Consider the following 16,840-nt stretch of genomic DNA (forward strand, 5'->3'; position numbering starts at 1 on the left):
TTCATCACTTCCAGGGCTCAGCTGGGAAAGAGGCTCCCGGCGAGCCGGCCGGGAGGGAGTCTATTCCCCACATCGCACACCTGCCTGGCAATGTGGCCCCCCCACAGAACCTGAACCCCCGCTCCCCACGCCCCTCCCGCTCCGCAGCTTCAAGCCGGTCAGCCGTGATGGCCTCGGGCCTTGACGGTGACCAGCGAGGAGAAGATGGTGAAGACCTTCACACCCCAAACAACTGCACACCCTCCGACCTCCCCTCCCTCTCCCCCACCTCCTCCATCAGCCCAGACCGCTGCCCCAGCCCGAACCTCCATGGCCGGCCCCTGCCACAGTCAGCTGGGCCGCTCTCCTGCTGGGCCGCTGAGCAGGTTCTGCGGGCCGGGGCAGGGAGGGGCCTACCTCGCAGTGGTAGCACTCCACGTGGTAGTCTCGGTCCATGGACACGACGCGGATGGTCTCGTCCGAGCCCTGGACCGAGGGGAAGCGAGAATGACAAGACAGTTGCGGGGCCCGCCAGGCTCCACCTGCTAAGGGGGGGGGGGGGTGTGCGTGTGGGAGGGACTCTGAGTGACCAGCGGGTGGCCTCAGGAGAAGAGCAGAAGTCGGAGAGACGGGTGCTAATGCCGGTGTGAAAAGGGCGCATTTATCTGTGGGAAGCAGCGGAGGGCCGGGAGCCCTGCCTTCTGGGAAGTCAGGGTCAACAGGGAAGAAACCACCTAGGGCCCTTCCTCACCTGCTCCTCCCCTGACCTAGGGTCAGCGTTGGGTCAGAGAGTTTGCCCTGATCACAGGGACAAAGGGGACACACGAAGGGCACTGGGCTGGGCGAGGCTAATGGGACAGCGGCTTCGTGGTGAGGGCGCTAAGGAGTGGACACTAAGGAGAGGACATGGGCCTTTTGAATGACCCCAGGGAGAAACTTGTGGCATGGGGGACCCCGGCTGCAGAAGCGTCTTACCTCAGGGGGGAGGATGGGAAGCCCACAGGCTGCACACTTGGGGGCCAGCACCCTGGGGGACGAGCAGAGAGGCAGTGAGATGCGGGCTGTGTTTCTGCAGGGCGAGGCCCAGTGTTTCGGGGAGACTGGCACTGGGGCCTGCCGGGAGCCTCCCCCATGGTCCCGGCCCCAGTGCCTGGCTCGAGCTCTGGGACCCCTTCAGTAACGCTTCAGGGTCATTCCCAGTGGTAACAAGCACACCTGGCCCCCTCACCCGACTCGGGATAGAAACTGTCTCCTTACCCCTTTTATGGTGCCTGGTCCAGGCCAGGCACAGCAAGGGGGGTGGCGGCCAGCCGGATCGGTGGTTTCTGAAGTTAAGCAAAGCTGGAGCCACAGGGCCTGGCGGATTGGATCTGGTTGCCACCCCCTGCCCCCAGTAAACAGGATTCTTTAATCAGCGCCTATCTGCTCGGGCATCTGCTGAACTGCAGGGGCCCCTGGTACACTCCTCGGCCCGGGAAGCCTTTGCTGGACTGCGGGCTGACTGTGCCCGCCTGGCACTCTGCTGGGTGTCCATCGGCGTGGCTGCCACGGGCGGTGCCCAGCCCTCCTTACTTGTGGTAATCCCGGACACAATAGATCTTGTTCTCGGAGTCCACGGTGAAGGGCACCCCGTCCAAGCACTCGTTACAGATGACACAGCGGAAGCAGCCAGGGTGGTAGGACTTCCCCAGGGCCTGCAGGATCTGGGGACACAGAGGACAAGGCCGGGACTCGGCGGCGTGATAGGAAGGAAGGGACGGTGGGGGGGAGAACGCTGGGCGGAGGGCCCACGTGATCACGCCACACGCGGCCCTCACCCTGGAGTTTCCCTGGGACCAAGGTCGAGGAGTGACTGCGGGAAAGCTGATCCAGGCACATGTATACACAGGAGGAAGCCAAACAGGCTCCTCCTCCTGAATTCATAACAACTCCGGGAGGAAATGTAAATGGCTCCCTGTCAAAAAGCGTTCCGGTTCTTTGCAGAAAATGATGCACAGCAGGGCCATGAGAGGATCCGTCCAGGATTTGGAAAGCGGTAAGTATGCGGGAAGGTTAAAGGAAACTGCCTGTGAGAATGCAGAGCTTGGAGAAAAGCCCTTAACTCCTTCTAAGCGGCTTTGACTCGGCAGTAGGATAATCCAGAAGCTGTGACGCAGCCCCCGATCACCTCAAATTCAAGTGCAAGCAAAGCCTCTTTGTTGCTCTTACACACGGCAAAGAGAAAGCCCCACAATCCTTCTCCCTTGGTGTCATGTGATCTGGGCATGACACCTGGGCCTGCAAGAGGCCACCCTGAAACCAGGATGGAGCTGCCCTGGCTGGCGTAGCTCAGTGGATTGAGCGTGGGCTGCGAACCAAAGCATCGCAGGTTCGATTCCCAGACAGGGCACATGCCTGGGTTGCAGGCCACGGCCCCCAGCAACCGCACATTGATATCTCTCTCTCTCTCTCCCTTCCCTTCCCTCTCTAAAAATAAATAAATAAAATCTTTATAAAAAGGAAGAAAGAAAAAGAAACCAGGACAGAGCTGAGAAGGGAGGGGAAGGGAGAGAAGAGCAGGAAAGAACACCCTTGGCGATGTCACCCACCATGGAAGTACCCACGTCCAAACCTCTTGTTGGGGGAGAGGAAGCAGCTTTCCTATCAAATCAGTGGTTCTCAAGGCCCAACGCCTGGATCCGCAACGTCAGCACCACCTGGAGGCCGGTTGAAAACGCCCCGTCTCGGGCCTCACCCCAGGTCTCCTGCATCCCCGACTCCGGCGTAGAGCCAGCAATGGGGGGTTTAATAAAGTGATTCAGAGCACGCAGACGCTCAAGAAGCACCGATTTAACACGAGCCTGGGATTTTCTATAACATGCACCTGGAGGCACCTCAGCTGACTCAACAGGAGATTCATTTTTGCAAATACCTGGGGCCAAAACTTAGCACAGCCCACGGAGCTGCGGAATCAGCAGCTGCAGGCTGCACCGGAGCACCATCTGCAAGCGATGCACAGAGCGGCCATCAGTATTCGGTGGGTGGGGCACACAGGGCCCTTCGGAAGGGGAATCGCAACTGAGGGAAGCCTGGTCGGTGTGCTGAGACCTGTGGGAACGGCATGCTGTGTTCTGGCACTTTCCAGGGCCCTGACGCTGCCTCCGGAGGCCACAGCACACCTGGCACCCCGTGGCCACTGGCGAGCGGGGAGGACTTCCTGCTTTCCAGCTTCCTCGTTCCCTCTGGGGCCCCACAAACCCCCGAGGCCCCCTCTCAAGACACCAACATAAGAAGCAGCACCAGCTGGGCTTCCAGAGTCCACCTGGCGATTCCTTTCCCATCTCGGCAGAGAGAGACAGGTGAAGTCATTTAACCCGCACTGCGCTGGACACACAGGAAGACAAAGGTGCCGTCTGGCTGCCGTCTGAGCAGCTGTTGCCTTTTATGTCGGATCTTTCTCATTTTCCTTTAACGTGGGAAAACGCCCAGGTCCGAGCTGCATGCCCCAGTGCTCGAGCCCTCTGCGGACAAAGGGGGCACAGGCAGGCAACTGACACGAACAGCTGGGATACTTGGGGTTCTGCTGGAGGACGCAGAAGGGTATCCGAAGGAATCTTCCTCTGCACTGTTACAATTTGGGGTGACAGGGAAGGTTCCTGTTTTTTTTTAAAGATTTTATTTATTTATTTTTAGAGAGGGAAGGGAGGGAGAAAGACAGAGAGAGAAACATCAATGTGCGTTTGCTGGGGCCGTGGCCTGCAACCCAGGCATGTACCCTGACTGGGAATCGAACCTGTGACGCTTTGGTTCGCAAGCCCACGCTCAATCCACTGAGCTATGCCAGCCAGGCTGTTTTTAAAACCAGGCATCACTTGCCGACAGACACTCCCTGAAACTTTCCAAGTCCTAGTCAAGGCCTGCAAGGACCCAGGTTTAAGTTCACACGCTCCTGTGAGGCAGAGGTTGTCTCTGAAATGCGATTCCTTTCCTTCCCATATGCACAGCCCGATTCTCTCTTCGAGACATGAAGACCATTTCCCTTCCCCCTGAATGGAGACCAGTCTTGCGACACTCTTGGGTCAACAGAATGAGGAAGAAACGATGTTCTGAAATTTCTGAGTCAGGTTATAAGAAGACTGGCAGCTTCCGCTCCCCCGCTCTTCCTGTCAGGAGGTCCAGGCTGGATGCTGAGTGAGGTCAGAGGCCATGAGGGGAGGGGCCTAGCGTGGGAGCGGTCATCATGGACGTCCCACTGGGCCACCAGCTGAATGCAGCTGAGAAGGGACCCCAGCCAGTGCCACATGGCGCAGGAGAAACACCCTACTGAGCCCTGACCTAATTCCTGACCCACAGAGCCACGATTAATAGCATAGCGCCACTGTTTTATACTGCTAAATTTTGGGAGTAGTGTGTCATAGAGCAATAAATGATTGGAACATCCCGAGGTTCAAAGAAAGCTTAGGATACCCAGAAATAAGAATAGGGTATAATCGTGTTCAAAAATGTGGACACTGGGCCCTGGTTGGTGTGACTCAGTGGACTGAGTGCTGGCCTGTGAACAAAAGGTCGCTGGTTCGAATCCCAGTCCAGACACAGGCCTGGGTTGTGGGCCAGGTCTCTAGTCGGTGGGGGGTATGAGAGGCAACAGATGGATATTTCTCTCGCTCTCTTTCTCCCTTCCTTCCCCTCTCTCTAAAAATAAATACAAATTTAAAAAAAAGAGTGTGGACACTGTTGGCCTCCTAGGTGGTGGGTCTGTCAGAAGAACTCGAAAATCAAGGACAAACTCTGCTAACACAATGGTGCCCTGTGGAGTCTGGCAGGCACTTGGGGAGGGTGAGGGTGGGTGGTGGCTCCTGCCTGCCTCCCCCAGGGAATGGGCGGAGGCTGCCGTTTCCCAGGGCGGCCCGGCTACTCACGAGGCCGTCGCTGCTCACGGCCTGAGCTCCGCCGCGGCGTGTTGGAGCCCGGCTGGCAGCCGGTTCTCTTCAGGGACAGGGACGGCCCCAGTTCGCTGTGTTATACATGTTACAACCAAGCCAGCCGAAACCAGTCTTGATGTCCCTCTAACACGCGCCTAAGGGTGTTGTTCACAGCAGCTTTGTGCACGAGTGGCCCCAGATCAGCAACCACCTAACCCTGAGTCAGCAGGAGAATGGAAAGATAAACTGCTGTGTCCCTACAGCGGGGCTCTTCCTGGCGACGAAAATAAACTACCAGCACAGGTAGCACATGAAGGAACCTCAGGAACATTGTCCTAAGTGAGAAAAGGCAGCCCCACCCTGGCTGGTGTGGCTCCGTGGATTGAGCACCAGACTGCGAAGCCAAGAGTCGCCGGTTCAATTCCCAGTCAGGGCATGTGCCTGGGTTGCGAACCAGGTCCTCAGCATGGGGAGAGCAAGAGGCAAGCACACACTGCTGTTTCTCTCCCTCTCTTTCTCTCTCTCTTCCTCTCTCTCTAAAAATAAATAAATAGATAAAATCTAAAGAAAGAGAGAAAGAGAAAGAAAGAAAGAAAGAAAGAAAGAAAGAAAGGAGAAGAGAAGAGAAAGAGAAAGAAAGAAAGGGCAGCCCCAGAGGAGTCTGTATTATACTCTCCCATGTATATGACGTTCCAGGGCCAGCGAAACAAATCTGGGGCAAGAGGTGTCGGAGTAGCGGGGGCCTTTGTGGGAGGGGGTCGGGCCTAGGGGGAGGCCGGGGAGGAACTTCCTCAGGCGTGGAATGTGCGGTATGATCCACATCCTGACCTGGGAGGTGCTTACACAGGCTTATGCAGATGCAAACATTCATTAGCTGTCCATGGAAGATGAGTTTATTCTACGAGTTGCTTCTCAATAATAATGTAAAAGCAAAAAAAAAAAAAAAAATAGCCACACTTAGCAAATTCCCTTCTCCAGAAGTAAATTCATGCATCAGCTTAGAATGGGATTTAACTCTTCCTAACTAAAAAAAAAAAGTCATATAATCATTTTCTCTAACCAGTGTATTAAAGAAGCTCTACAGGACCAATCTCCAGTGGCAAACCACTAGATCCCTGAAACAGAATAAAGAGCTCTGTGCTCCTTAAGCCCACAGCCCTACCCTGTAAGGAGGGCGGGAAGGAAAAAGTGTCCCCACCGAAGAGACACAGACCTGACGCGCTCAGGGAGCCAGTGGCTGACCGAGGAACAGAAGGTGGAAAACCTGCTCCTTGTTCCGCTGGTTCCCTTATCTCAGGAGCAGACTGAGCGGGGCAGGACAGAGGGCAGGAACACAGCGCGTTACCTGCGTCTCTGCACCTGCTCCAAGGGAGCCGAGAACTCTGTGGCAGAAACAGGCTCCGTCTGACATCTCACCTGGGCCGCTGCGGGGGTCACAGGAAACCGGGGGGAGGCCAGTGTGACCTGGACAGCCCAGAGCTGGGGTGATGGTCCGAAACACACCACTGTGCGGGCTGGGTGGGGGAAGGTGCTGGTGTCAACACCGGCCAAGGACGTGGGAGCTATTGCAGCGAGCAAGGGGCGTGCCTCGCACAGAACGTGCTTTTAATAAGACCGCCGCAGCTGCAAGGCAGGCTGGGAAACGACGGTGCTCCACGGTTACTCTCTCTCCTTTCCGAATGCCTCTCCCGCTCTCCGTGCCCCTGCCTGGCCCGGCGGGCCCCACTCACCATGTCCATGATCAGATGGCCGCAAAGGAAGCACCTGTCGGCGGACTGCTGGAATCCGGAGTACTGCGGGGGAAGGAGGAGAGATGGTCAAACGCAGGCCGGGCGCAGGAATCCGGCCCCTGGCCGTCATCCACGAGGACGACCAGGAAGTTCTCAGATGGGTCCCTCTATTCAGGAATTTGTCACTTCCCCCGAGGACAACACGGCTGTGTGATGAATCGGGGATGTTCTTTGCCACAAAAGCCACTGCCCATACTGACACCACGTGCCCTGACAATAGCTACATCTGGGCACCCATGACAGGCCAGGGAGGCTGTAGTCCAATCAGGTCGTTCCGAACCAGGCACCTTCCTGGCATCCCCTGGGAACCGTGAGAAATGCAAATTCGTGGAATCCGGCCCAGACCTACTGAACTGGAAATTCAGGGGCCCTGGAATCTGTGTTTTCACGGGCCCTTTGGAAGATCCTGATGCGCGTTCGAGTTTGAGACCAACCACGCTAACCCTCAGAGCAATTCTGCAACCTATATGGTACACTCCTTCTCAGAAGGGAAGCTCAGAGAGGTGGCGGGACCCTCTCAAGGTCCTGTGGGCAGTGAGACGTCAGCAGCGGCCGCACAGGTGCAGACAGGGCTGGGGCTCAGATCGGCGGTCACCAGCAGCAGACGGACTGCCCGTGCACGGGAGAGGCTGGACTCCCATGGGACCAGGCAGAGGGAGCCCTGAGGGGGGCCTGGGTTCCAGTCCGAAGGTTTTTGGGGTGGGGACGGGGGCAGGGTAGACAGAAGTGGGTGAAGCAACAAGAGGACAGGCCGAGCGACCCCCAAGTCCCTTCAGAGCACAAAGCTCTATCTGTGATCTGTCACTCGCCTCGGGAACACGGGCCACCCTGTGCGTCTGCAGAAAGCAAGTGAGAGCAGGGCAGCTTCCCCCCTGACACTGGGGACCACGGTGAGAACCCCCCTGATCTCCCTCCGCGTCTTCTCAATGCTCCCCCCAACCCCCGTGACTCTGGCCAGGACTTTGAGGAGGGCGGGCTTGGGTGACAAACTCACCAGGAAGTCTTCCTCACAAAACACCTTGCCGTTGACGAAATAAAAGGCTTTTCCTCTCAGCTTCCGGCCTAAGGAAGAAACACAAAGGCAAGGGGAAAAGAAAACGTTACTACGCAGTGAACAAAGACAGAACAAAGGCAAGGATCTCCATAAGCAGAAACATACACGAAATACACCAACTGTCTCTGGTTTGCTGAAAGCTCCTGGGGCCCTCGGCCCCAGGCAGACAGACTGAGGCCAGAAGGGGCCCCCTGGGGCCGCTGCCCGGTGGGACAGCCACAGGCTGACTCGGGAACCATCCCATTGAGAGGCCAGTGGGACATCTGGTGGCAGGATGGCCGAGGCACACACAGGCAGGGGTCCCGGGCAACAGTCCCCTGTGCAGTCGCTGTCTCCCACAGGTGTGGGGGTCTGTCACCTCTGACGTGTTCTCTGGGGCTGCTGGTGACAGCCTACCGGGAAAGTCCTATAAGTGGGTCAACTCTTATTTTCAGATATCTTTCTCATCTGGACATAGAAAATACACATTGTTGAAAAGATAAAGGATTTTCTTGTTTTCTCGTGGTGTAAATGGGGTGATGGGGGAGTGGGGAACACGCAAAGCGCCCTGAGCCCTCGGCTGTAACTCTAGCCCCCGCAAAGCCAGGACAGCGACGAGAGCACTGGACCAGCAGCTCCTCTGATCCCTTACGGAAAAACACAGCGGGCCCCACGTTCGGCGTAAGTGGCAGCACCCTGGGGAGGCCCCGGGCCTGCTACTCCGTGGCAGTACGCCCCCCTCCGAGAGGACTTCCAGGGCCAGGCACAAAGCGTACCCCACAGACGCCATGGGAGTCTCAGAAACTGGAGGGATGCGAAGCTCAAGTGGAATCAAGCCCCTGGAGCCAGGGTCCACGACAGGAAACCAGAGTCACTGATGCCACCAACATGAACAGTGCCGGGGACACAGAGAGACCCACTGGTGTCCCCGGGGCAGGCAGAGCACGAGGCGACGGAGGACAGACTGTGGATGGGGACCTGCTGGAGCTCGAGGAGGACGCTGAGAGCACCCGCGCAGAGGAGAAGCCCCAGAGAAGGAGATCGGTTCAAGGACAGACGACGGCTGAAGACCCGTGTGAAGAACGAAAGCCGTTCTAAGGAACCACAGGCAACTGCCTTTGACTTGGGCATGGAAAAGGATTTCTTAAGTGAGACGTAAAAAGCACATCTTAGGAAAGTAAAAAACCGTTACGTATGACATCAAAAATCTGAGCTTCTGCTCACCACAGAACAACACAATTCAAAGGATAAAGCTCCTGAAAACCCGAACCGTTCCTCCGTGGGGAGGCAGAAGGAGAGGGCCAGGGGCCAGGGGTGGCTGCGGGCTAGGTGGAGAGAGCCTGGGGCCGGAGGAAGTGGGGGGCGGGGCCTGGCCGGGTGGGCGTGGCTGCAGGCTGGGAGGCCGGAGGGCAGTTAGGAAAAGAAGGATGCAGACTCCGGCTGACCCTCCACTTTTCCCCTCTGCACCCCACTTCTCAGGAAGGGCCCCCCTCTCCTGGCCTGGGCAGGCAGACCCTCCTTTGTGTGGCGCTTGTCGCTGCCAGACCCCCTGTGGCCTCCGTGTCTCCCCAGCACTCTGACTGGTTCCTGGAGAACTTCTACTCCTCCGAGGGTTTGCTACTTCCTTTGAGGATACAACCTAATTCCAATTTAGCTACGTGCTAAGAGAGCTTGGCAATGGTCTGGCCAAGGGCAATAAATGCCAAGCTGAAGAGGTAAAAGGACCAGAAAGTGGCTGCAACCCACGTAACAAGGCACTAGCACCCAAAACACAAAGAACACCAACAGCCCACAAGCCAAAAACACGGGCAAAGGATGGGGAGGGAAGGTGCAAAGAGGAGATAAAACCTGTTACATTCCAGGCAATGACCGCTTTAAAAGCTGTTCAATCCCACCGGCAGCCAGCACGTGCAAATTAGAACACGGTGAGACGCGATCTCATTCCCAGGTGGACAAAACCACGCCACCCGACCATACCACATCTCGGGGACCCTGCGGGACAGGAGGGGGCCTTTCACGCCGCTGCGGGGGAGTGGGGGTGGGGGTGGGGGCCACTGGCACGACCACTTCGGGAAGAATTTGGCAAGAACCCATAATCCTGAAAACCCACGGGACACACGACAGGCCTAGGGCTGCCTCTCGAGAAGGTCTCCTACCGCGCACGGACAGACGCTCACTCGGCGCTGAAACAGGGACCCTGGAGACCAGAAGCGTCCTGGGGCTCTCCGGGACGTAAAGAGTGCGCATGCTTAAAGCAAGAACTCGGAGCTGGAGTCTCAGGACGAGATCCCACCCAGCGGGCGAAAGGCCAGAACCGGGTCTGTGCAGTCACTGCTCTAAACATGCTGACGTGCAGACAAGGAGCACCGCCCGACGGGACAGATACTGCAGATGTAAGTCAAGGCACGCACACAAGCTAATCCGTGTGTCCTTCAGTAATGCCTGTAGGTGAGGTGACAGCAGGAAGACTGGGACTGAAGGATCCAGGCGCTCAATCCACGACGGCAGCTGCCCCGGGGAAGCCAGGTGATTCCAATTTACCTGCAACATTCCACTTCCTTTATATAAAAAAAAAATAAGCCCAACGACAGCCTATGAATGTTTGTGCATTGGGGGTGGTAGGTAAAGTTATTTCCTGTAGCTTCTTAACTTACACATACACACACACACACACAAACACACAACTTCTTTAAATTATAAAACAAAAGGCAAATGACAAACTACAGAAAGCGTGACAAAAAGGAACTTCATACCAATATGCAAAGAACCCAATTAACAGTCCAATATTAAAAAAGTAGGCAAAGAGAAATGACAAAGAAAGCATGGACGGCCAGAAACTATTTGAAGAATCTTGAACGTGTTTGTGATTTAAAAAACTTGCAAACGAAAACAACATTCCATGTTGCGTCAGGCTGGCAGGGGTCACAAGGAGCAGTGCACAGACTTGATGAACGACGCTGACAGAGACATTCCCCGCAGGAGGGAGGGACAGGAGCACCTGGGCCAAGGTTGCAAGAGAAACTCTGGTGCGAGGTGTTCACAGAATTTAGAAAGTTCAAGTTACCCTGACCCAAGAACTCTGCTGCAGGAATGCATCCAAGGGCATAATCAAAGGCCGGTTGTTTCAAGAGTCTTCATCTCAGCATCGTTGCAGAAACGCCTAAAAATGACAGCAGCCGCACGGCTAGCTCTGGTACCATAAACAACAGTATTCATACTATTACACAGCCATAAAACAGATGGTTTTCCAAAAGAGATTTAATGACCCAGAGACGTACTTAAAATACTTTAAGGGGGGTACAGAAGTGTGTGTGTGTGTGTGTGTGTGTGTGGGTATACATATTCACACACCTATATGACGGCAGAATTCTGTGCACGCTCACACCCCCCCGATGTACACCAGCTGGTACCAGTCACCACCTCTGAGCACGGAAATGGGGGCTTTAGTTGTTTTTTCCTGCAGTGATTGTCTCACTCACAGCCTGACACAAACTGTCACGGAGTGAGGACTGTGACCGTGGCAGTGGGGCATGCTGGAAGGCCAGGAGTCTTGAGCTCTCCAAACCTCTCTTCTTTCCTGTCCTTCCTTCCAAGTTAGTTATCCACACGTCTAGAAAGTTCCAGAACCTTCACAAGTATTTCCTAACTCTGCTAATCTAGGGGAACAAGATGAGGGCTTATAATTTCCTACCAAGATGAAAAGAAAGGAGGTGAGGCTGCAGCTGCCGGGGAGGCCACTAGAGGGAGCCAGCAGGCCACCTAAAAACCCCACAGGACTTCCTAGAGAGGTGAGCAGGGGCGTGAGGCTTCTGACCCATTGGGACAGAACGCCCAGCTCTGGGTCCAAGAATAGGTCCCGGAAGTTCTAAAGAATCTGAGCTGGGAATGGATGTTTTCTTTTAACAGAGGGCAGATTAGCTCTGTTCCAGAATCATCGGGGAAGATCATTAAACGTGCCAGACCGCTGAACCCTCCAGTGTTCTAAGAAAGGCAAGTTCACCAAGAGCTTTTAAGCTTCGGATATCAACAAGTATCGATAAGGACTTTTTTTAAGTGATGACAGTGGCTCGTGACTGCCGTCACCACACATCTCTGTGAACGGCTGAGAGAGGGTAAAGCCACAAACTCTCTTCCTTGGAGAGGAACCTTGAAAATGTTTCTCTCTGACTCCGTGGGACGTTCTGAGACTTAGCTCAGGGAAGGAATCTGAAATGTGAATAAATATTTACTTAGATCTACACTGGCAGCCTCAGAGAAATGAGTACGTAAAACAGAGGACATCTGAACGTTAAAATATTGTGTAGCCATTGAAATACCATTCGAATAAGTGTTTTAGTGACACTAGAAAAATGCTTCTATTATAGAAACACAATCAAAACACATTAGTCAGTGAAAAAGGAAAGCTGGACAACTGTATTTATAGTATAATTCCATTTCAGTAACTTACACACATACACACACACCATTGAAACACACACACACACACACACACACACACAAAACCCGGGAAGACTTAAAACTAATAGTAGTTACTAGGAGATAGCATTGCAGGGAAATTTTGCTTTCAACTTTACAAAATTTTAAAATCTTACCTAGTATTATGTATCACTGGTAAGTTGCATGAAGGGGAAGTTTCACTTCCCACTTTGTACATGTCAGTGTTTAAAGTTTTTTATAGTATTAGGTACATTGGTAGATAATGAGAGAAATTTCACTTTTTGCTTCCTACATTTCTGTATTAAACTTTTCTAGAATTATGTATTTATAATCTAAAAAAGCACTTTTTAAAGTTTTTTAAAGAAATCCCTTATGTCATAACATGAAAAGTAAAAAAGAATCTGAAAATTGTGTATTTCAACTCCGGAAAGAAGAAATTCAAAAGGAAAAGACGGGACGAGAACTCTGCCTGAGAGTGAGTGAGAGTACCTTGGACACACGGCGCCTGCCTCACGGGGGGACGTGCCCGGGTTGGGCGTTTGCTCTGCGTTTGATTCTTTCAGCTCTCATACCCCTCTCCCAAACTTTCCTAACTGTTCATAAGGATCATCATTTTTTTAAAGATTTTATTTATTTATTTTTAGAGAGGGAAGGGAGTGAGAGAGAGAGAGAGAGAGAGAGAGAGAAAAATATCAGTGTGCGGTTGCTGGGGGCCGTGGCCTGCAACCCAGGCATGTGCCCTGACTGGGAATCGAACCTGCGATGCTTTGGTTCACAGCCCGAGCTCAATCCACTGAGCTACGCCAGCCAGGGCAGGACCATCATTTTAAAAAGTGCCCGGCTGGCTCGACAAGCCCTCTTGCTGCTGGTCCCCAGAACTGAGAAGTCCCACGCCTGGAGGCCAGGGAAGGGGCTCAGAGGCTGCACATGCTTCTCCTTAAAAAAAAAATTAATTGATAACAAATTGAAGACTCCCCCACAGACCTCAGAGAGTGGGGCCTTCACCTTCCCTGGAGAACTCAAAGTCCAGTTTTTACTTCAGTCTTAAAAGCGCATCTAAGTTTAGACACTGAATCCCACGTCCAAATGTCTCAGTTTGCATTTTGTCAGTGGGAGAAAAGGCTACCATCTGCCGGTTGGCTTCTATGTTTCAGGAACTGCATTTAGAACTCTCCTATGTTACGAAAGTTTGTTAGATGTTTAAAAACACTCTCCCACGTGACCGCGTCACCCGTGCCCCTTTCTGCCCCTGTCCTGCCACATGCCTCTTAGAGACAAGTCCTTGCGTCACCCCACGCCAGCCACCTCCTCTGGGTCTCAGTGAGAGTGGCGAGGGCCCACCAGAGAAAAAAGGCGGAAACAAAACCCACCCCACGTGAACACTATGGAGAAGCACGAGGGGGCGGGAGCGGATTATTCTGGGGAATCCCTGGAAACGACACCCCAGGATTGCTCCCAACTCTCCGGGTGTCCTTGACTCTTCATACAAACACAGCACTCCTCCATGACACGTTACCGCCTGCATCTGCTCAACACTGAGGCTCAGGGAGGCTCGCCCAGGCAGTGAGAGGGCAGGACGGGCGCCCAGGTTTGTGGGTCCCGCGTGCATGCTTGCCCCCTGTGCCCCAGGCCCCCCTTTGTGGGGTGCACTAGGGACGTGGAATCCAGTTTCTCTGCTCCCACCCCGAGTGGGGAAGGGAATTCCCATTTTTGAAGCACTTTCTATTTACCGGCCACTTCCCCTACATTGTATCATGCTTGATTATCTCGACAATTCTGTACAAATCGCTTGCACGTGGTGTTATCTCCTGCTTGGTGACCGACTCCCGCAGGCGTGAGAAGGTTTGGTCAGGCCAAAAACAGCAAGCAACGTGGAGAAAGAAGCAGGAGGGCAGAGGGTGAGACGTCACTCCAGCCCTGGCCTGGGACACAGACACCAGCTAACCTGGAAATGCCTGGAGTCAGGGCCCGCGAGTCCCGTTCAGGTGCCGAACCCAGGCCGGTCCTCGCTGACAGAGACGCCAGAGCAGCCGGCCACCACTAGGTGGCCCCAAAGTACGGCCTGGACCAGGACAAGGGGCGGAGAGCTCAGAGCCTGGGGCGTGGAGGAGGCTGGCCGAGGTCATTCCATAAATCCCACAGTAAAGGGACACGCATTTCGAAGGCTGTGTCAGCCAGGCCCACTTGCCTACGGATTTGTTCCGCCAACTTGCGGGCAGAAGGAGGCGGGTTTCTTGGCCTTCCCGATCAAACCGAGGGCAAGGAGAGTGGAAGCAAGTCTGGGTGTCCTTGCTCCCTGTGGCAGCACACAACACGCGGGTGGAGGTGACACCCAGGAGCTGGCTGTGGCTGTGCCGGCCAGCACCCATGGAGACCGAGGACAGACCGGAACGGGGGAGGGGTGGGCGCCAAGCTGTGACCCAGCGGCTCCCTAACCGCAGCCCCCGCACCGCCCCCAGCACCAGCTGGCGGGTGTGTCCAAACACGGATTCGTGGGTTCCAGGCCGGAGACTCTAACCTAGTGGGTCTGCCAGGCGCTGAGAACCGGCCTTTACCAGCGACGCTGCCGCTGGATGAGACTCATCAAGGTCGAGGGCTGAGACCCAGCCCATCCCCCGGACAATGAGCATCGAACACGAGGGGGGAGCCACAGAGGGGGAAGGCATGTCAGTGTGACACCTTTATAATTCTAGTTTCAGAACCATCTGCCACTAGTGACACGCACACCTGAAATCCACCGGTTTTTCCAGAGCTTTAGAAGGCAGTAGCTAGAGATGCTCTCTCTTTTTTTTAATTTTAATTGTTGTTGCAGTACAATTTTCTGTCTTTTACTTCTATCCCAGCCCACCCACCCAGCTAGAGGTGCTCTTTGAGAGTTTATAAAATATTGACTAACGGATGTACAGACTCATCAGGAATCCCCTGTAAAAGCTGCTTCCCACAGACGCAATAAATGAATATTTTATACTTGCCTTCGGGGTGCCTTCTGTTGAAGAGAGAAAAACGGGGCGCAGAGCCAGTGTGGCTGATGCGGGGAACAGCGGTGCAGGTGTCAGAGAGAGGGAGAGGTCACAGACAGCTGGCCTCTAGCCTGTCAATCAAACTAACGGCCACATGCCCCACTCGGCCCACCCCTCTGCAAATAGAAGCGCTGCCTCTATTCCAGAGAAGTAATTGGCCCTTGGCGGGAAGACCTCGCCACAAATTTCAGTTTCCAAAGTGGCTCCCTGAAAAGTTAAAAATGTGAGGTTTTCCTGACACTGAGACGAGAAGGTCCTGAGAAAAGGAAGTAAAAACCAGCAACCATTTAGACCAGCAATTTTCGGCCTTTTGGGTTGCATGGCACGCATAAACTCATTTCTAAGGCTCTGTGGCACACACCAGAAAACATACGTCGTGCTGACCTGACAAAATAGGTATCCCTTTCATTCATTCACACGGCACAGCTACTGCTGTGTGGGCTGTTGTCTTTTTTTTTTTTTTTTTTTTTTTTTACAATCGAAGGGAAAAGAGGTCAGTGCCCCTGACTAAAATAGTCAGGTACTGCATGTTTTAAAATTTCTTGCAGCACACCGGTTGAAAATCGGTGTTTTTGACTGTGTTTTAATTGAACCAGTCATTCCGACCTGTGCGGTCCACAGTGGCCACCGGGTGGCTATCTGCATGTAAACCTAAGCTAATTTTAAAGATGCAGCTGGAGTGCTTGAACTAGGAGCACGCGCAGGACCCGCTGGACCCAGTCCGACGGGGGCGGCTTCGAGCATCTGCGCCGCTGCACCAAGGTCTGCCTGACCCGCTTCTTCCAGCAGCAGCTCCCAAAATAGGGCCGCGCTGAAAACACACGGCCAATAACAGAGCAGCAGAGAGAGACCAACCGACCACACTGGTTTGGCTCAGAAAACAGATTGACCTGGGTTTCACAGACTCCGGCGGCCTCGGTGGCCAAGGGGGGCGGGGCGGAAAAGCACTCGGGGTAGCGTCCTCGGCTCTGCCGGTTCCCAGAAATGACAGGCTGGCCGGTCCCTAACCCCCTGGGGTCCTAGGGAGGAGGTGCCGTGGAGAGGACAGAACCGGGGACCACCGCGGCCAGGGAGCCCAGCACAGCGCGGGCTGGCTCGGAGCACTGGGCGCCCGAGGCCCTGCGTCCCCTTGGCGGCAGCCTCCCGGAGCTGAGAACCGGCTCCCTGCGCGCCTGCCCGGCTCCCCCAGCTGCCCCGCCTCCCCTCCCGGCTCACCTGCGGTCAAGGGCCAGGGCTGGGTTTTGTTTGTAATCCCCACCTGTCGGATTCACTTTCACGATAACGTGGGAAAAGGCAACACACAATCCAAGCCCTGGTTAAAGTCTGTCCCACTGTTAGGAAGGTTCCCAACAGCGTCCGCTCCTGCGCCTCCGGATTCCCGCCGGCGCGGAGGAGGACCGCGCTCCCCCCGCCCCACCCCCCCCACCGCCCCACGTGCTCGGCGCGCTCTCGGTTTCACGAGGCTGTTCTTTCTGTTTTCCGTCCCCACTCTGGCCAGACCACCCCCCCCCCCCCCCACATCAGCGAAGGCACCTGCACTGGGAGAAAGGTCCTGGGGGCTGCTCAGCGGAGCGTGGAGCTGTGCGGAGGAACCGGCACGGCCGGGCCGGGGCAGGACGGATGCGACACAGCAGCCCCTGGCGCCCTCGAGCGCCGGGAACAGGGCGCCTCCCAGCGGCT

At 54.9% G+C, this 16,840-nt stretch overlaps 1 protein-coding gene across 2 annotated transcripts in view; it reads right to left on the bottom strand.

The window, feature by feature from the left end:
• LIMD1 (LIM domains containing 1) overlaps positions 1-16,840 on the bottom strand; it is a 58,932-nt gene that overhangs the window by 3,259 nt on the left and 38,833 nt on the right. For both annotated transcript variants that reach the window (XM_036030433.1, XM_028518416.2), the window contains 5 exons: positions 7,665-7,732; positions 6,611-6,673; positions 1,552-1,682; positions 955-1,006; positions 397-465 (listed from right to left, as the gene is read on the bottom strand). In XM_036030433.1, coding sequence (XP_035886326.1) covers positions 397-465; positions 955-1,006; positions 1,552-1,682; positions 6,611-6,673; positions 7,665-7,732 — 383 coding nt within the window. The remainder of the gene's footprint in view (positions 1-396; positions 466-954; positions 1,007-1,551; positions 1,683-6,610; positions 6,674-7,664; positions 7,733-16,840) is intronic.

This window comes from Phyllostomus discolor, chromosome 7 (assembly GCF_004126475.2).
Source record: "Phyllostomus discolor isolate MPI-MPIP mPhyDis1 chromosome 7, mPhyDis1.pri.v3, whole genome shotgun sequence".
Classification (NCBI taxonomy): Eukaryota; Metazoa; Chordata; class Mammalia; order Chiroptera; family Phyllostomidae; genus Phyllostomus; species Phyllostomus discolor.